Genomic DNA, 21,596 nt, shown 5'->3' with positions numbered 1-21,596 from the left:
TTTAAAATCTGCATATCTATTGAATACATGTAACTAAAAAAGCCTTACAATGTTGGCACCTGTGCATGGTTTCAAAACCATAAAAAAGAAGTCCGTATACATAACAAGATATGTACAATAAAGGCAGTTAATGTGCAGATGCATCATTATAGACTTCATACACATGTTACTGAATATTATAACTCTGACATAAATAACATGATTCTATACTAAATAAATAAAATGGATAGTTAGTACGTTTCAAGTACTGGTATCATATATATGTACATAGCATTTCTGCACTTTATGGAATGTAAAATGGCGCATGAAGTGTCTGATTATGCAGGTTATAAATATGGTCAACATTATAATAAATAAAACTTGCATGTACCCATTACATGTGTTGTATACAAGGATTAAAAAAAAGTAGAAAAATGATTTAATTAAAAAGCCCACATATATAATAATTCTATTAACTTATACTTCTTTGGTTGTTCAAATATTGTTCAAGTTACATGTAAATGCATCAAAATAAAAACCAGTAGCACCTTTTTCTAGATTTGTGTAAAGAAAATAAAAACGAAGATCTTCTTTTGCGTCATATAAATTTGGCTATACAAGGCTATACAAGTTGAACTATATCCCCTACCCTCAGTCTGGCTCCTTCAGAATGTGCATCATTTCTCACATGTATTCCAAATGGAATCTGAAAAATCACAAATCAATTCAAATGCCATTTATCAGCCTAATTAGATCATAAAGTATTTGAACCATTCTGCTACTACATTTTGATTTTCTGTTACTGGTTACAGTATTAACATGTGGGGGAAATTTACACTAGTTAAGTTACATGGCTAGCTGCTGGTCTGTAGCTCTGGTCTGAAAAAATTCGGATGGACGACCTAGACGTGCAGCTACGGTAGTAAGCTTAATGAATATACCCTGGCGCAGAAATTAAAAATTTAGATTGGTAAATCAAACACATACATGTATTTAGTACCCACGTGTATTGTTTGACTACAAAACATAGGTAATCACAGATTACAAAGCTCACTGAGACGAGACATCACCCTTATGAGACTTCACCTTTATGAGACCACCTTTATCATATTAAATGAAAATCATACTTCATGATCTTGGATATTCATGGATTCTGTTTTGACACAATATCATATATCATCTGTTAAAAAATTATATGATAATCATATGTTCATATGTTAATCAATACAATAATATAAAATTAAATATTGCATCCTATCATATTTACAACATATATCATATAATACAATAAAATAATATAATAAACAATGATGAGATATGATATTGTAACGTATGATATGACATTGTATTGTGTTATACGTTATTGTATTTGATCACATACTTATTAGGTTAGTTACTGACTCACTACGGAAATATATTGGGTTGATCAATCTCATAGATGGCGAGGCGAAGCCGAGCCTTCTATGAGATTGATCAACCCAATATATTTCCGTAGTGAGTCAGTAACTAACCTAATAAGTGTTTTGTTTTCTCGAGGACTATCAAGCGACATATTTATTCACAAATAGCGATGATCTACGCAAAGCTATGTACAAGATGCCTTACATCTCGTCCAATTTAACTCATTTAAACTCTTCAAAATTTTCATCTCACCTTTCAAATACTCTTTCAAAATCTTTGCTTTACCCATGTTTACTTACAATGTTTTGTTGCTATTCAATTTCAAATGTTTTCTCCCTTTCCCCTGCAGAGATTTGAGCAAATTTTGACGCTGCCATTTTGTTCTGTTCCAGACAAAACAATGTGACGTCAATATTCTAAGGGCAACTACTCTAATTTTAAAGAATTTCAAAGGGCAACAACTCCAAATACTTTAAGAACTTACAGCATGCAGTTTATGTATAAAATACTATGAAATGTCGAAATGAGTAAGCGAAGCGTCGACCAATGACGGCCATATTGCCTAATATTATTTATCACAGAACAAATATAGAGATATATGAGGCAATCATGTGCTATGTTTAAACCAATGAAAATGTGACATTTCAGTCCAAGGGAAAACAACATAATATATAAAACAATATAGTATAATATTACAATATCATATTACATAATACATCATAATATTGAAACATATGATATTATATTGTATTATATAGTATGATATTGTATGATACTGTATCATTTTTGATACATAATATGATTTTGTATCATATGATACAATATAATTTGATACAACATTGTATCATATCAAATGATACAATATTATGTGATAAAGTAAAATATTTTATAATACAATATCATATTATACATATTATATCATATGATACAATTATATATTTTACAATATCATACAATACAATTTCATGTGATGTGATAATATATCATATTATAAACCAATATCACATTATACAATATCGTATGATACGATATTATATAAATAGTGCCTGTTTGGGAGGGTAACAGTTGAAATTGACACCCCTCGAAAACCATTGTCAACCGACGCGAAGGGTAATAGAAAATATTATTAACTGCGTCTTAACCAATCAGATTTCAGTATTTAACATGTAAGTTTAACAATATAAAATATTACAGTATCATATTATACAATTTCATGTGATATAATTCTATATTACAGAAACTAATATCATATTATACAATATCGTATGATACAATATTATAGAATATACAATATTGTATCATAGGATACAATATTATATTTTGCAATATCTTATGTAATAGTATCATGTGATAAAATATAAAATTAATAATACAATATAATATTATACATTGTTATATTCAGTAGTATATTCTCACTATATAACTCTATTTAGACGAATAGTCAATAATTGTAATATCAGCTCGTCCGAAAAATATTGACCGGTCAATATCACATTATAGTCTGGTGAAGTTAGGACAAGAAATAACAAAAATATAATCATCAGAGGGCACCTGTTTCAAAAACTTTTACCAGCTCCAAAAACCTTAACCTCCTCCAGCATCCGAAACCTATGACTCAGATTCAGCATTCAAGCCTGTCTGGTGCATCAGTATCATAAGACGCACCATCCATGGAAATCTGGTGAAGTTAGGACAAGTAGTAACTAAGATATAATCATCAGAGGGCACCTGCAACAAAAACTTTAACCAGCTCTAAAAACCTTAACCTCCTTCAGCATCTGTAACCTATAGCTCAGATTCAGCACCCAAGCCTGCCTGGTGCATCAGTATTATAAGACACACCATGCAATTAAGTTTGGTGAAGTATGGACCAGCAGTAACTTAGATATTGCTATCAAAGAGCACCTGCAACAAAAACTTTAACCTGCTCCAAAAACCTTAACCTCCTCCAGCATCTGAAACCTATAGCTCAGATTCAGCACTCAAGCCTGTCGGGTGCATCAGTATCATAAGACACACCATCCATGCAAGTTTGGTGAAGTACGGACCAGCAGTAACTTAGATACTGCTATCAAAGGGCACCTGCAACAAAAACTTTAACCTGGTCCAACAACCTTATCCTCCTCCAGCATCTGAAATTTAGGACTCAGATTCAGCATCCAAGTCTTTCAAGTCCATAAGTAGGTCCAGATGCATCATCCATGCAAGTTTGGTGAAGATAGGACAAGTAATAGCTTAGATACAGGACCTGCAACAAAAACTTTAACCAGGTCCGGATGCCGACGCCGACGGTATAGCATAAGCTCCCCCTGACTTCGTCTCAGTGAGCTAAAAATGTGTACTAATAACTACTTTTACCATCCACTTATTAATATTTTGACCTGCATACTCTTTGAAACCTAAGCTAGAACTGGTGGGGATCAAAACAATGAAATTTCAGTACATTTGTGATATGATTACCATTACTTTTCCCCTGAATGTTCCCTTGATGTAGGTGAGATTAGGATCAAAAATGAGCTAATATTCCTTTATTGACCAAAAGATGAGACTAGGGTGAAAAGTGAACTTGTCAATCACATATGACTTTTGTGTCTGCATTGAGCCACTTTGAGCTCAATAATAAATACATGTAGTACCTGTCTGTACCCTCCTCCTATGATTTAGTACTGACCTTTCTCCCCCTGCTAACAGCCAGGGTCCTGAGTGGTTCCTTGCTCCTCTGTCCTGTTTCCTGGTCCAGACAAATCATCTGACAGCGAGTACACCCGCCTTGACCCTGGATAAACAAATAGGTCAAAGGTCATTAATTTCTCAACATGTTCTGTATATAGGAAACACTGTCTCTGATTGCTCCATTAAAAATTTGGTAGGTTGTTGAAGTGTCTACCTACCATAAATCTGTGTCGTCCTATCTGAATTTGCTCCCAGCTGTCCTCCTCATAACCGATTCCGCCATCAACAATTAAATTAGCTCGAAAGCGATGAACCAGATTTTCTAAATCTGATGTAAAAAAAAAATAGTAATTTTATGCATGCTTCCAATTTTAAAAAAAAAACATTCTTTTAGTTTTAGACTGACTGTAGTACCTATTTGTTCTCCAGCCTCATTTTCATTACTCTGCCTCTCTTTGATTTTGCTGAGGAGCTCCTGTACACTTGGTCTGGAGATCAGGAGATACTGGGACTCGTTTGATAATGATAAATTCTCTTCTTTAGTTATATCTGCAAAAATATCATTACAAAAAAACCAAAATATATCAATCTCTTTATACAGTAATTTCAGTTTTCTCTGCCTTGCAATAACATTCAATCATTTCATACGTTCATGTTTGAAAAAAAAGCCCAGCTACAACAAATACCATTTTCCTTGTCCTTCAGCTTACTGGTCCTGATGTGGTTGTTGTTTTGCTGAATGAGGCGACATCCGGGTCTCCCTAAAGCTTCACTGATCCAATCCGACACATGATCACCACAGTCAGTCCCAAGAACTCTGGAGAACAATACTACTATCATACAAATCAAACTAGATGTCAAAGAACCAGGAATCAGTTATCAACCCAACCCTAGCTCCAGAACCTCCTGTCCCAGCTTGATATTAAATGAGACTAAATACTTTAGTGGTACCCTTAGTCCCTTACCTGTCGCCACATATTTTACTGGTACAGCACATTGATGCACTGCTGTGGAAATCTTTCTCTTCTCTGTTTAAAGTTGTGGTCACAGGTTTCATATCTGTAAATCAATCAAAAGTGTTGTCAGATTTTTCTCTTGTTGATCATGGTATATTTTACCGTGTTAAGATAAATATCTGTAGAGATGTTCAGAGTTAAGATAAATATCTGTAGAGATGTTCAGTGTTATGATAAATATCTGTAGAGATGTTCAGAGTTAAGATAAATATCTGTAGAGAAGTTCAGTGTTAAGATAAATATCTGTAGAGATGTTCAGTGTTAAGATAAATATCTGTAGAGATGTTCAGAGTTAAGATAAATATCTGTAGAGATGTTCAGAGTTAAGATAAATATCTGATGTTCAGTGTTAGATATCTGTACATATATCTACTTGAGGTGTGACAGTGGTTACCTTTGTAGCTGAGTGTCAACGTCTGCTGTACCAGATCGAGGGAGGGTTTGATTAGACAGAGGTTGGGCTCCCTCTTCTGACTTATAGCCACTCCATTCTCTGACACGATCATCCAGTTTCTATCAAACAGGAGGCCCCTTGGTCCGATTTCCCACTCAGATACCTACAATGTACAAACACCAATGAAAACAGTCTTTGTATCTTTCCTCTTAATATTATTTGCTAAATGTATTATAACTTTTATATGCTTAAACTTTATAGAAGAAATATGTATGTGTTAGTGAGAAGTGCAAAGAAATCTATTCACCTTAAAGGCAGCACACGATTTGACAGGATACAAGCAGATGTTGGTCAGAATAATGACATTGTCCAAACACGGTGAAACTGCTTGTGTCATTTGTGACATACTATACAGACCAATGCTGGTGCATTCAGAGCCTCTATGATCAGTATCCATGGTAACACTGTCTTTTAATTCGATACTCTTCATTTCCAGTTTGACTTCATAGGAATTTTCAAATTCATCTTCAAATTGCACTTCATCCCATTTCTCTGTAAAGACAGGCTTTGGATTGGCTGTCTCCAGAAAGTTCTCCACAATGAATTTGAGGCAGTGCTGGGCATCTTGAAGGGTGGACATGTATCCAAAGGAAATCCTGATGGATCCTGTTGGGCGGCCATTGATTAAATCCCTGTCATCTCCACAGACATGACCAGCCTAAAAACATTAATCTTTCAAATTTGGACATTTCTATTTATTAGTTATTTTGATTTCCTGGAACTTTACTTTACTGTCCAGCCACATTTTGAAACTATGAATCATTATATTCTAAAATGTTTAAGTTTTAACGATTTCTGAAGAAAAAAACAACGTTGTAAGAAGGTAAAAGTCAGAAAAATTATGTCACTTTAGAATTGCTCTTATCTACAGACCAGAAGACAGAGAAACAGAAGATAGAAACACTATATGCTCTGCCATATTCATGCAGGGGTGGGTGGTAGAGAATGTTTTAGTTGACCTGAAGGTTTGACTTGATGTCCTCTGAGGAGATCTTAAGAAACATCTGACATGCTCCAATGTTGCAGAAACAGCCAGTTCTGAGGTGAATGTTATACAACTGTGCCAGCCTGTCCACCTGAAAAAGAGAAGTACACATGTACCCGAAGTTAGCAAGGCAATGTAACACATGTACCCAAAGTTAGCAAGGCTATGTAACACATGTACCCAAAATTAGCAAGGCAATGCAACACATGTACCCAAAATTAGCAAGGCAATGCAACACATGTACCCAAAATTAGGCAGGCTATGTAACACATGTACCCAAAGTTAGCAAGGCAATGTAACACATGTACCTAAAATTAGCAAGGCTATGTAACACATGTACCCAAAATTAGCAAGGCTATGTAACACATGTACCCAAAATTAGCAAGGCAATGTAACACATGTACACAAAGTTAGCAAGGCAATGTAACACATGTACACAAAGTTAGCAAGCAATGTAACACATGTACACAAAGTTAGCAAGGCAATGTAACACATGTACCTAAAATTAGCAAGGCTATGTAACACATGTACCCAAAATTAGCAAGGCTATGTAACACATGTACCCAAAATTAGCAAGGCAATGTAACACATGTACACAAAGTTAGCAAGGCAATGTAACATCTGTACCAAAAATTAGCAAGGCATTTCTTAAAAAGAAGGAATTCAGATGTTACATTATATATTAGATTTGGTAAATGTGTTAAGCTGGAATGTTATAGAAGATCATTTCTTGAACTGTTTCTGCCAAAAACTTACCAAAACTGTTGTCAAAAGATAAAAAAAATGCAATAAATAGATTTTAAATGTTGTTTTGAATCATGCATACAAGAACAGAACAATGCCTTTTGTAATCACTTAGAACTGTGCAGTGCAGACTTAAATTGAACATTTAAAAAAAGGAATGAAGGTCATTGGAATCCACTCTACAACATTTATTGAGAAAAAGGTTGAAGCTTACCCATTTATGCTGCAGCTTTGTCTTGAAGTAGGGTATATCCTATTCTTAAAATTGGTTTAAGACACGTACATCTGTCGGCACAAGATACATGTATATTTTTTTGTAACTATGGAGGTACATTGAAGTTATATTTTCAATGTAAAATACGAGTAAATGTTTATTTTTTATTTAAAATAATCCATCTTTTGAACCCCTACCCAACTTCTAAAAATATTTACTTTAATTCTGTATAGTACATAGAGAACTGAAAAAATAAACTTCGGGCTTGTATACTATGGAATCGTTTTCATTCTTTGTGGGCAGCCAAATTTTTCCTGGTTTGTGGGGACATAATTTCGTTGGTAGCAAGTTCGGAATAATTTTAATAAGTATTCAACAAATGGGTGTAAATAAATTTGTGGGGATGTACATTTGTGGCCAAGGGTTATCCGCCACGAACATTGGTCCCCAACAAACAGTAATTATGTCTGTCACATTCCACACAGATTGTTTGTTTTGAATTGACATATATTTTTTTGTATAAAAATATGTATATTTATATTTTCCTGTGTCTTTGCCTTTGATAACGCTACATTTTGATTTTGTACCATATAACTCATAAAGCCAAATTGAGGCGCCAGCAATTTGCTTATTTATATTTAAATATTTAATCGTAAGATGGTTTAAAATTATATAAATATATGTAATAAGGAATCATTCTTTGAATATTATGAGGTGATTATTTCGGTCAGGGCGTGATCAAATCTACTATAAAGCCCTTGGGGCTTTATTGGATTTGATCACGCCCTGACCAAAATTATCACCTCATAATACTCAAAGAATGATTCCTTATTCCTTATGTCAATGCACCTCCATAAACAAAGGAGTTCTAAGTAAAGACTGGATTTTTTCTTATTATACGAATAGATTTCATGCCGACTGATTAGAATAGGGTACTTAATTTTGAGACAATGCTTCAACATAAATGTGCAAGGTTTAACCTTTTTCTCAACAAATATTTGTACAGTGGACACCAATTACCGCTTATATATATTTTTTCAGGTTTTTTAAATCTTCAATGCAAGTCTGCAACTGTGCAGGTCTGAGTGATTAACAAGGGCTTTTTTCTGTACTTGTGTAAGCAATTTGCAAACAACACTTGAAACCTTTTATCACATGTTCATCTCAATGTATGGTGAAAATCACTCATGAGATAAATTTTTGATATTACACTGTGTGTTCTCACGCAACATGATGTCATAATTAAAAATTTAGTAGGTTTAGGCGGTTGATTGACGTACATAGAATGAAAAAGTAAATAATTAATTCAGTTGAAAAGTGTTGAGTTGTAAATGTGAAGCACTTAATGTTGTTTCATTTATTTTTCATGAATTCACAATTACAATTTTTACAGAAAAAATTGAGATAAGCAAAAAACACGGTAAAACCTGTGATAAAAACAATCTCTCATGATTTTTGATGGTATAGGATTTTTATTCAACTCGTGTGTTTTCTATCCCCTCGCCAATGCTCGGGATAGAAAACACACAACTCATTGGATAAAAATCATATACCATAAAAAATCATGAGAGATCCTACATATATATTTATTGCTTTTCTATATCTGGACAACAGTTTTGGTCAGTTTTTGGCATAAACAAGCCGGTTGAAAAAATATTTACATTTTTGACCTCAAATTTACACGATGGCTGGACACCCTCCTTAAAAAAAGAAACTTGTTTACAAGTTATTCCCCTTTTAGCACTCTCTCTTACTTCTGCAAATCCAATGTAGTCCCCATTTGCTCGGAAAAGATTGAAGTTTACAACTCCTCCTTGGGTTTCTGGGTCCTTGAAGTTCCCATTGGTGTATGTCTCTGCTACATTAACCCCACTGCTGTGCCGCAGGTGAGCAAGTTTATGATGAAAATATTTAGCAATGTAAAATGTGTGTCCTGAAATTCTTTCCATGCTACCTGTGTAAAAAAAACTAAGAATTAAATGAAATGGAACGGCAAACAGCTGAGAAATTGAAAATCATTAACTTTTTGGTTTCATTATCTTTAGAACAATTAGTTTCCCCTGCTACACTTAATGCATCATTTATGACACTAGCATCTCATATCGTTTTATGATGAGAAAACAGATCTGATAGAGCAACCAGCATGGCACATAAATAGCGAAAAGATTGGTACTCAATTATCCGAGACCCCACAATGTATATTATTCAGTAATTTACTACCCAGATAAAATGCAACCGCACGTTTCGGAAAATCAGAAAAACACTAGAAGACAATGATAATGGACACCACACAATTAAAATTGGCCATTACTGATTGTCAAAATGAGAGGGACAGAAATTTAGGCACTCAGATCAATGGCTATCATTCTCTGTTTGATTATAATTGAGTCATGAAATGAAGAATTTTGATTGCTTTACCTCCAATTTTCTTCAAGGCATCCAAGCCATGTCTCACGGCAATTATGTCTAAAAATGGAATTGTGCCATCCTCAAACCTGAAGAAAAAAAGACAGGAATACAGTACATGTACAATAAAAACTATTTATTCCAAATCGATTTTCATCCATGCATCATTCATAACTACATGATAAGATCAATTTAACATTTGTTGTCATTTTGTATTGTTTAAAGAGTTTTGTTTCAATCAAACTCAAATAAGTTTGTGAATTTGAATGTAAATTATTAATTCTCTATATAAACACAATGCTATGTTGTCATTTTTCAATACGCAGTGATAAACCAAATGACTGGGGGTTCGTTATTTGCATATGACTTTTTGTGCCTCAGCAGTTCCTCAAATATCAACTGTTTTCATTAAATATTGAGCCGTTATCTAATTCAGATCAGTGCACTAAATGTATTCTGCTTGATTTTTCTAACTGATACCAGAGAACAGACACCTACTCTTCCACTGCTAATTCTACTATTATGGTGAAATAGGCATGTATGGACATCTCCACAAAGGAAATCACACCACAGGCTTGAGCCATCAAGAAAATCAATGCCAGATTTCTTTTTCTTTTTTTGTTCAAGTGATAAACTCCTGGTTTAATCAGTTCCCTGGCTAAAGCTACAGGTGACCAAATCTTTCAATGACAACTTGGTTATTTCATCGCATGGCTTTTCGCCATGCAGAGTAATCCAACAGAGTCTCCCTCACTCTACGACGGGCTTTATTGATCTGAAATTCCTTTTCATAGAAGCTACAAGATTTATGCGCTTATGAAGAAAATGCACATAGTCCAAGCCTTCTCAGCTGAGAAATGGGAATTTTTTTGAATGAATGTGTTTTTCTAAATGATTTTCGACCAACTGAAATGCGATTTGGAATTAAGAAGCAGAATCAGGACCAAGTACACATGTACTGACTACTGGTGCATGGAAATTAAAAATAATTCGAAAGTAAACGTAGATTATGAATCAACAATTTTCTTAAATTATTGATTTTAATTCAATTCAATATATTGACATTACCATGTTGGCCTACAGTCAAGATAACATGATAAAGGACTAAAAATAACAAAATTAATGCATGTACAGCATTCAAGTCAGAAGTCACTTAATTTTTTTCAAAGCCCTTGAATTTGTACATCTATTTATTTTTTTTCAAAGTCCTTGAATTTGTACATCTATTTTTTTCAAAGTCCTTGAATTTGTACACCTATTTTTTTTAAAGTCCTTGAATTTGTACACCTATTTTTTTCAAAGTCCTTGAATTTGTACACCTATTTTTTTCAAAGTCCTTGAATTTGTACACCTATTTTTTTCAAAGTCCTTGAATTTGTACACCTATTTTTTTCAAAGTCCTTGAATTTGTACACCTATTTTTTTTAAAGTCCTTGAATTTGTACATCTATCTCAATAGTGCATCACATAAACATTTTGTATTGTGGGCATCATGGCTGAACAAGTTCTCTAATGATAAATGAACTGGAGAGTGCTTTATCTTTAGAATTGTGATAATTAATACCCGGTAATCAAAGTTCATCATAAAGAAGGCAGTAAAGTTCAATAATTATGTTTTTTTGAGAAATATTCAAAGAATTACATTGAGACAATCTACTCAAAATTAGATGTTTGGAACAAGTCAATGCTTATTTTCAGATATTAATTAGATGGAAATTTAATTAGGCCAACCAATACTATATTTAAAAAATATCATACAAGTATTGTTTATTCTTATGTTTAAAGTGTTTTATATTGACAAGTCTTGCACACAAAAATACAGCCATGTACGAATGTCAGAAACAGGACATTTAATAAAATCAAATATTTTGGCCGTATTTAAATCTTAGTCCACATGCAATCAGCTTTAAAACTAATATCAGATGTGTTTGAACCACAATATTGTTCATAAACTTTAAATATATAAGGAAATAAGTCGATTGGGGGTGATTAATAGGGGCTATTTTCAATTCCAATTGGTGACAGAACACAAGGCAATGATCTTTAGAAATCGTAAGCATAGTACAGTTGACAACAGATTTAAAAATATTTTCATTTGACCCAATATTACACGGAGTGTTTATTTATGGTCTCCCGCAAAATCCTACCTTCAAGGCAGTTGTTTTGAAATTTTGAGAAATATTTATAAAGCTTAATCAAATCAAAATAAAGTATGAAGTTTATATACCCGCAAGAGCCTGGGGAAGACTCAGAATTTGATTAACAGTGTTATTTTGTGGGGCCAAGTTCTGCATGGACACCAAAGACTCCCAATATTAGGTGCTACAACATACAGATAAAAAGGATTATATGGTTTAAGTTGACGTGATTTATTCTCAAATGAACAGTCTTCATATTAAAAGCAGTGTTCTGTCATGTGTATACAGTACGGTATATGAGAATCATTTTTTCATTCATTATGAAGTGCACGTGGGAATTAGAATTTTCAAAATCCAATATTTAATATAAGTTATGTCTGTTTTCATGTCTTTCTGCACTTGTTGAATCTAAATGGGAAATGCAAAATTGAACAGAAAATTATTAATAAATAACGGATATGAACATTATTAATAAATAACGGATATGAACGTGTCTTTTTTCCCCTGAAGACTTCATAGCAGCCCTGTTATTAGTTTTGTTCATCAAAAAGCTACATTTACATAAATCAGCTATGGACAGAGAAAAAATAAGGGGCATTAGTATTCATTAATTACATTTTAGTTTGAAAGGAACTTCTTCCTTTTTCCCCACTCATTAAAATCTTTTCTGACAAAAAGGGGGCTTTCACGAGTAAAGCAAATTGCAATTACTAGCTCTGGTTTTTTTCTGAAGCAATTTGCGGAATTTTGTCATCGGGAGTTTATCCCTGTACGAATGTAGCCACAGAAATCAATAAACCTTAATTGTAAAATATGTCCTCTCCTGTTACAGAGGTCTAAAAAGTGTCAAAAAGACGGAGAAACAGTGGTGTACTAGCTACAAACGCCTGGTAATTCTGTTTCCGTGAGAAGTAAAGTCCAGTGTGACTGTATTTTCGTAACTCTTACTATAAATAGATTCACTTATAACCATCTCCTTGTCTCTTTTTGGTCACTAATTGAGACCTCATTTCAAAGGAGCAAAATTAATTTCAGGTTTGGCGTTTTTGTTTCTTTCCATTTCCAATAAATTCTCTTATTCCTCAGACTGTCCCAAGTTAATTCTACATTTAATGTCATCTTCAGAATACAAAATTGATGAGGGAGGGAGATAAAATCTTAAATTTACAAACAAAACTTTCAAACAAATGATTTTTATTGATTGACTTGAATAAAAAATCTGCCGGTATGTATGCTGGTTGTTAAGTTCTAGTAGTTATTAGTAGGATTCTATTAATGTTACACTATACAGGGTTATTTCCCCCCCCCCCCCCCAAAATGTTATTTTCACCCTTTTTCACATGCAAATGGTTTTGCCCCATCTTGAATTCACCCATACAAAATTGTGAATAAAAGAAAGATAGTTTGAGACAAAGGAATTTGCCCAATCTTAAATTTGCCTATATACAAAGAAGGGCAAAAGGGGCAAAAATAAAATGGGGCGAATATTTCCCTGTATATTACAGGTAAGCTTCATAGAGGTCCTATATGTTTTGTTTACCTACGGAATATGACTTTTAGTTTGTTAAAAGAAAAGAATAGTTTTCAAAATAAAGATGTTTGTTTTTTCAAAATGAAACTTCTCCCTGAAAATATAAAGTTGACATTAAACTGCGCTGCAACTTAATTTTAGATAGCCAATCAAGAAAAGAGAAATGATTAGTTCGCAGTCAAATGTTAGCAATTCATTTTAATGGTTTTTATTACAGTTCATCCCCTACAAAACAATAAATGTATATGAAATATATATGCACTCGAATAAAAGAATCCAATATTTTGCGACATCACATCCATAACTCATTAGTTTACAGCCATTTTATCTTCCTACAGATTATCACCTGAACAATTTATGTATATAGAAAATATTGAATTCCCAATCTGTTCTTTACAAAGGAACAACTCAGCTACTCTTTAATGGATTTCGGATCATAAACATGCTACTGAAGGAATGTTTTGAGGTTTATTTTACTTCTTTTTTGACTGGCAAAAAATCCCTTTCCTGTCAAAACTTAACATTCAAAAGAAGCTTCAGGAAATTAGATTAAAAATGTAAAACAGGCGGATTGGGGATTATTTCTCCTCCTGGCTTGCGATAACATGAGAGCGGGCTGACAGAAGGGTGGAGAAATGTAATTGAAATGTTGACAATTCTGAATTTTATCTGCAAAATATTGATGGAAAAGGAGTTGGTGCATGACAACTGTGCCTGTGAGCCCATTCCAAAGGAAAACTGCTTATTTTGAAGGGTTACAGTCTCTGTGTTTAAGAGACTTATGAAAGGTTTATGTCAATAAATCACACCTTCTGGATATCAGCTGCTCAACAAAACACATCAGGGCAGTAACGAAAACGACCTCCAAATCGTCTACAACTGCTGTTTTCATGTTATCTGATGTATCTCATTCATTTGCTGCGTCATTTTACCGAATATAACACTTGTATATGTTGTGTACAACAACCATTTCTTTTTCAGGAACAAATTTTGATATATTTAATGTCTACATTCAAATTCTTCCTATTTCGAGGTGAACTCGATTTTGTGGGTACCCAGTACCACTTATCAACAAATATGCCTCTCCATCAAACATTCATACATGTTAATAAGGTTAATACCTGTACTGGGCCAAGTCTTAAATTTTTCAATGATTTATTTCTAAAAGAAAATCAAATAACTTCATCATTATGTCTCCTTAAACTTGTATATTTTGGGCAATCCACAAAAAATGGCAGCACTGAATGTTAATGATTCTACAGTGAAATATATTTTTTTCTGAAGTGCACATTTTTACTTTTCCTGTTGCCTACCTCTCTGCCAAGTTTGGTCTGAACACATGAAACCTTTCTGTGGCAGAGCTTGCTGCAACCGTTCCTCCTCCAAAATAGGTTTTCCTCAACAGAGCAGCAGATGAATTCTTGACAAGCAAGGCCCCTGAAATGTGAGCAGAGTTGTACTTTATATTCCTTTTTTTACGTGAGTACTTAATTCCACGATTCCGCTGTGTTGTATCAAATCGAAAGAATATAAAATTGCGATTACCAATTATTTGATAAAATTTTCTAAAGTTCAAAACTGTCTTAAAAATAAAAGTGAGATTTTAAAATTTGCGAGGGTTGCCTCTCGCGATTTTATGCAGAAATTAATTCCTCGCATTTTATTAGGAATCTACAGTATTTTACTTCATTCTTGCATACAATCATAAAGTATCAGTCAATAAAACACTGTGATTGTTACTCTGCTGTACACTTCTAAACAGTACATGTACTGCTAGTATTTTGCAAACATGTTTACTTACAGTATATGGTTTATGTCATAAAGTAAAGACAATTTACATAATAATCATAGCAAACTTTTTTGGATAATAATTAATGCTTGGATGTTTACCTAAACCAGTTGGAAAACCAAACATCTTGTAGAAGGACAGCGTTACAAAATCCGGTTTGTGGACCCCAAGATCCAAAGGTGAGGTGCAAACCAGGGCTGCAGCATCCAGCACTGTGAACCAGTTTCCTGTAAACTGGTTTTGGAATCCTAGTTTCTGGTTCCTAATCGCCTCTATCCATGATAATGGATACTTACGGCCAGAGAAATTAGACTGAGCTGGATAGACAAACAGGCAGTTTCCTGTGTTGTATGAGTTTTGTTGAGCAAGAATGAAAGATTTGGAGATGTCTTTGTTGTAAAGTTCTGACTCGGGTAAACAGAGAATGGCGGATGTCTTGTTATGAAGGCATTCTCTCATACCCTGAACTGATGTGTGATTGTCCAGGAGATAGCAAAAACAGCCAGACTGGGAATTTTTCATCTGTGACGGTGCATCATTTGCTTCGTCACCATCCTCCAAAGGCTGAGAAAAACTGAAACACTCTGCAATTGTTTTAAGAGCAGCTGTACAATTTGCTGTAAAGACCAGAGTGTATTTCTCTTGACTTGTGTTAAAGTGTTCCAGAAGCCTGCAAAACAAGACATGTAGGACAGTCCGTAAGTAGAAAAACACAAAAAAACAAAGAAGGTCCTGCTTAAAATTTGATCAATTTTATCATTCTGTTAAATCAATTCATTGCCAAATTAAAAGAATTATAAGCTTTCTGAACTAATATCATAAGTTGCTAATTTTTAGACTGTGTAAACCCCCAAGTTTGGAAAAATTATACATTTTGGTCTTGGTAAGGAAAAAAAATACCTATATAATAGCTTGATTTCAATTAGCATGACCAATATTGGGGTAATTAAATCATTCCATGTTTAAAAGTGATACACAAATCAAAATAAATTCATGCAGAGTCTTGATGATAATTTAGATTCACAAAATACAATGAAAACATTTGAATTTATATGAACCAACTTTCAAGGATTTTCCAACATTTAAGGTTCTTGGGGATGAAATATCATGGTTTTCGCCAAAGAACATTTTGTTGTTTGAATGTGTTCACAAATGTCAATGAAATCCACAATATAGTGTTACCTGAATCTTATTTGGTCCACAGCATCTGTGCTAAGCCTACTACTCTCACTGCGACTGTGTGGATTACCATAGAGGTTGCTTAGCAACTCTTGTTGGTAAGCCTCAATTTGACTTTTGGAATAAAGGGTCGCTCCAATGTGTTCTACATAGGTACAACCTAAAAAAAAGGATGAAAGAAAAAACTTTAAATTCACATTCTTTCAATTCATTTTTGTTTGGTATAACAATGTTGTGAAAGTTATTGAAACAATTAAATTACCCATGTCTTAAAAGGTCACTGGTCATGAGGGTACTGATTTTATGTCAAGATTACTGAATTTAGAAACATATTAAAAACAAGAGCAAACAACTCTAATCATTTCCAAAAAGAATGATCATCTATTTATATTTTTATATTGAGCAACTTCATCATTCATTTACCATTCTTGAACCAAAATTATTTGACACAAAATATTTCTTACATATTGTAACATGTATATATATAAATCAAAGCCAATGGCACTTCACATACACATCTAATTAGACAGTCTGCAATCATGTGGATTTTTATTGGGACTGAACTTTTGTAAACTGTCAGGATTCCTGGCAATATAAGCTTCAAATATGATGGCTGGTTTACCACTTCAAAGCGGCTGTCTGAATGCTAATCACAAACCTTACAAATTTATGTTATATATTGCCGTTATCATATTCTTATAAAAATACAACGCTAAGACGGTGCACTATAAGCTTCCTGAATTTGCTAGTAATCAAAGTAAACATTGATTACAAAGAGTTTTCTTGAAAATAAAAGTGCAATCATTGCCAATTCCTTTGCATTGTGAAGCAGATTTTGTATATACGGTAGTTCATTGAAAACTATGATATTTCACATTATAAGCAATGCATGTACATGTTTTTAAAATAATTTTAAATGTATTCAAGAAGAAAGGATGGAGTTACATACAGGTAATAAGTCTTTCACATCTAAACAATGCCTTTTTTTAAAACCAGATTTCTCTCTCCCTTTCACCCCTTTCTTCCACGGCATCATCAGACGACAAAAAATTTTCAGTTCAATAAGCCTTGACCATATCGAAACAATTCAAATTACTGAGACCTGCCTGCTATGTATCTTTAATCAGTTTTGGGGCCAACCTTTGATAGATCTATATGAAATTTCAAATTTCTGAGACCTGCCTATATGTTTTAATTTCATACATCTGCAACCTCCCCATGATAAATCATAAATTTTGTTACAATTCATTATCTTCCAACCATTCAAATTTCTTGGCCAACCAATTTATCTCAAGTATTCATTCAAATAGCATAAAATCGCAAAAGGCTCAGATGATTTTAAAAGTCCTAATTAAAGTTATCTTCCTCTTAATGTAACATCCTTAACTCGAATAGAAATGAGTTTCTAACTAGCAGAGAGAGAACATATATTTGCGAGCATGCTGAATCTGATATTTCAATATGCAGAAACATGGAAATGACTGAACATTCTCACACCTAGCTGGGTTGGAATTTGCTCATCAGTAAAATGATGTCCCGTGATCAATAGAAATTAATGGAGTTGATAGACTAGAGACATTCTCTCCAACGCACTTAGACCAGAGCTAATTATATAGACTTCTCTAATAAAATCTCATTATTTCAGTCAGCGATCTAATTTGGACCTGATTGAAATTGCTGGAGGGTTTTTACACCATCTAGTTAAAGGTAAGGGGAATTAAAAAATGGGGAAGATGGAAATATTTTTGTGGGGAACAAATTTGATGAGGTGACATAATTCCCCTCTGAGCTACGTATCATACATTTAGATTGTCTATTTACAGAGGTTTTTTATACTATTGGTGTCTGAAAATCAAAGTCCCAGAATGATTTGTTGCAAGTTATTTTCAGTATCCTTGCAATAAAAATGAACCAATTTACCAAAGTCAAAATTTGCTTTCTACTCCTGCAACAGAAGCCATGATTTTAAATCAAGAGAGACATTTATCATGTAGGTAAAATGTATCCAGTATGTTTCTAATGACAAGAGCAATGCATGGATATAAATGCATATAACACATTCTGAGGTGAAAAATCTAATAAATTTCTTTTTGTGATTCAAAGCCTCTTAAATACACAGATCAGCAGTCAAAAAGCCCCTTCAAGTGTTGACCACCATCGGCAAAACACATTTTTATAGACTTCAGCTTCACATGGGTTGATGTCTGTCTGGATGAAATCCCTCGGCAGATGTTATGAAAGACATTTATAGCCAATGACACCAACGACAAATGTTTGTTTTTTTCATCGTAACAAGACTTAATGGCTAAGAGTGCATGTCCATCACTTCTCTCAGGTTTTTAAAAAATTATATATATTACTCAGTTTTCTTCTGGTTGCTAATATTCAACCTCTCAAATGCTTCAAAACAGACTGAATTTTTATGATTTCAGCTGTATATGCTTTATTTTACGCTAGTACTTAATACTGCGATTCAACCATTTTGCATCAAATCAAAGAATATAAAATATCCTGAATGCTGATTTTTTATATCATAGTTTTATTTAATTTACATATGTCCAAATAAAAAGAAGCAAGATTTTAAATTTTGCGAGATGTGCTTCTCGCAGTTTAAATGGATATTAATTCCTCGCATTTAATTAGGAATCTACAATGTAAAAGACCTAAATAATTCTGGTCCTTAAGCATAACACAACAGATGCTGTATAAATCTTAATTCTTGTCACTAGATGATTTAAAAGCTGATTCTGTATTTAAAAAACATGACAATTCAGGTGTAAAAACAAACCAGTTTAAAGACACTGATACAGAGGGTACCGTAATTAAAATGGACCATAAATAGTTCTTTAGATCAATGCGAAATTAATCATTATGGTTGCAACAGAAATAGACCTCTTATTTTTCAATCCTGAATCTATATCATTGCCTAGGTAATCCCAGCATCTCTCATTTGTCTCTGAAGTGTTCAAATTAGAGAGAACTTGTGCCTCTGAGCAATGTTGACAAAATGGGTATAGGCAGCTTCCCAGATGAAGATGAATCAATTAGTGTGACTTGTTAAAAGTAGAACCCCCCCCCCCCCCTCCTCCACTTTTATTAGATTGAAAAGTCAAATCAATAACATCCTATTTTTATCTCTGAGTCTACTCTTCAGTCTTTCAAATGGTCACTGGACTTTATCAGGGAAATTGGAGGGGGAAGTGGTGCTTATTTTAAACAAATAAAAAGATAACTAGAACAAGTGTAATTTCCAAAAATGTATATTTTCATAATATAAAGAGCTTGAGTTGTATTTTGTTATTAATTTTTTTTTTTAAATAAACTGTATACTTAAACTTAACTTAAACTCAGAACAATAAAAAATCACCAGAGCTAACAGGCACCCCCCCCCCCCCCCCTGTCGAAAACCCACGGTCGGTCTCGCATCTCTTACCTCAAGGTAAGAGAGGCGAAACCGACCATGGGTTTCCAACATTGCCCCTCCCCCCCAAAAATGGATGTTCAAATTCATATATGTAATTTTTAAAAGAGAGCAGTAAACACTGTTTACGTTCATGTAAGAGGTGTTTTGAAGTTGTGGACATACAAAATACTTTGACATTCATTAATTAATTTGTGCTGTTAATAAAAAAAATTTACTTCCTACCACGACCCAATATTAGATGCATTTTTCAAAGTTGATTCAATCTTGTTCTGTCTATTGACCAGGAGAAATGTTTTATAATGTATTGAATTATTAAACACTTGTCTATTACTGATTCTCATTTTAAAAGTTGACATTACCAAAACCTACCCTTTGTATCAATCTGAGCTCCTGCAATTTCTCACAATTATATAAGTACTGTACCTTGACCATAACTATGGCCTGAGTCCTCAGACAACCACTGAGTCAATACAATGTGGAAAAATAATTCTCTTTATCACAGACCCAAATTTGTGATCCCAATAACCAATCTCCTCTTATTTTCATATCTTTATTTCTGAAAATGTCTTAGAAACATTTGGATTTCAGGAAAACACTGTAATCTTATCAACTGAAGATAAATTTGAAATAAACAAATGCACTTTACAGAGTTTCTTCCCTTCATGCACTTTTTTCCCATTTCTAGAATTTGTTTCCAAAATGTCGACTTAAATTGTAAATTGGTGCCAGGTGGACTTGAAACTCTGGATGCCTATAATCATATATAGGGTGCAATCTCTTGACTTAGCTGTACAACTTACTAAAGTTACATATATAAATTTAAGCTTGATGGAGAGTAGCTCAATATACAGAAATGAGTAAAGAAAGTATTTTTTTATTTATGAATAACAAACAAACATACTGAACCTTGATCGATCTTCACAGCAAAAGTTACTTTAGTGAACAATATACTCTCTTGTCGATCATTTAGAACAATAACATTTATTTTTTCATGATATATACTGTACTGTATAATACTGTACTACATAATATTTGTATAATAAAAAATGTAGTAACATTTTAAGTTTTCATCAAATTAATGCACAGTGTAATGAATAGAGTAATATAAAAATAAGACCTCTGGTTATATATAGTCTTAATTATAATTTCAATTAAAAAAATCAAGCAATATGAACTAATCTAATTATCTTTGCAAGTGTGATTTAGAGGGAGACAACTCTAACTATAGTGCTATTTAACAGAATATCCGTATAGGCCGTATTGATCGTATGTCGATTTTGGGATGTCTTAACAATAATCTTCTGATAAGATATCTTAAACGAGGTCACACGATCACTCCCTAGAAGGTAGCGACATGTGTCCTATAAATATTTATCCAGATAACGGCAAATGATAACCTCGCACATGTGTCTTGTAAAAATGTAAACAAATGGTTTCATATAAGGATTACATTACCTTTCAATTGAGGAAACTCGTTATCTCGTCTTGATTCGATCTCTACATTATACATATTCACAAATGCCATAGTCAGTTTCTGCAAAAATATTCGTCTGTCAACATTAAAACCATATCAACAAGCTTAGGTGTAAAATCTAGTACTTCATGGAGGCTGCCATGTTTTTCTTCCAATGACCTTTTTGCCTTTTAACCTTTAAACTATGCA

General features: G+C 33.4%; 1 protein-coding gene across 1 annotated transcript; it reads right to left on the bottom strand.

Annotated features, from left to right (window-relative positions):
• Positions 1-599: 599 nt before the first annotated feature.
• LOC105333152 (molybdenum cofactor sulfurase) lies at positions 600-21,586 on the bottom strand. The gene is made up of 15 exons (XM_034477808.2): positions 21,389-21,586; positions 16,513-16,669; positions 15,432-16,000; positions 14,855-14,978; positions 9,885-9,961; positions 9,221-9,420; positions 6,483-6,599; positions 5,771-6,181; positions 5,464-5,626; positions 5,019-5,112; positions 4,740-4,870; positions 4,468-4,602; positions 4,272-4,381; positions 4,052-4,156; positions 600-685 (listed from the first exon to the last, which is right to left on the bottom strand). Exons 1-15 carry the CDS (start codon positions 21,456-21,458, stop codon positions 602-604), a joined length of 2,547 nt encoding a protein of 848 aa, XP_034333699.2. The 5' UTR covers positions 21,459-21,586; the 3' UTR covers positions 600-601.
• Positions 21,587-21,596: the final 10 nt, after the last annotated feature.

This window comes from Magallana gigas, chromosome 5, assembly GCF_963853765.1.
Source record: "Magallana gigas chromosome 5, xbMagGiga1.1, whole genome shotgun sequence".
In the NCBI taxonomy this organism is placed as follows: Eukaryota; Metazoa; Mollusca; class Bivalvia; order Ostreida; family Ostreidae; genus Magallana; species Magallana gigas.
The sequence above is the reverse complement of the archived record's forward strand: the minus strand, read 5'-3'. Positions and strand labels throughout refer to the sequence as shown.

What these genes read in the sequence shown, in the direction of transcription:
- LOC105333152 (XM_034477808.2), bottom strand. Translation starts at nt 21,458, where the DNA reads ATGGCATTTGTGAATATGTATAATGTAGAGATCGAATCAAGACGAGAT. An exon ending in AGACCAAACTTGGCAGAGAG is followed by an intron (nt 9,962 to 14,854) that starts GTAGGCAACAGG and finishes TTTTTTCTTCAG; the next exon opens with GTTTGAGGATGGCACAATTC. An exon ending in GTTGACACTCAGCTACAAAG is followed by an intron (nt 5,113 to 5,463) that starts GTAACCACTGTC and finishes ATTGATTTACAG; the next exon opens with ATATGAAACCTGTGACCACA.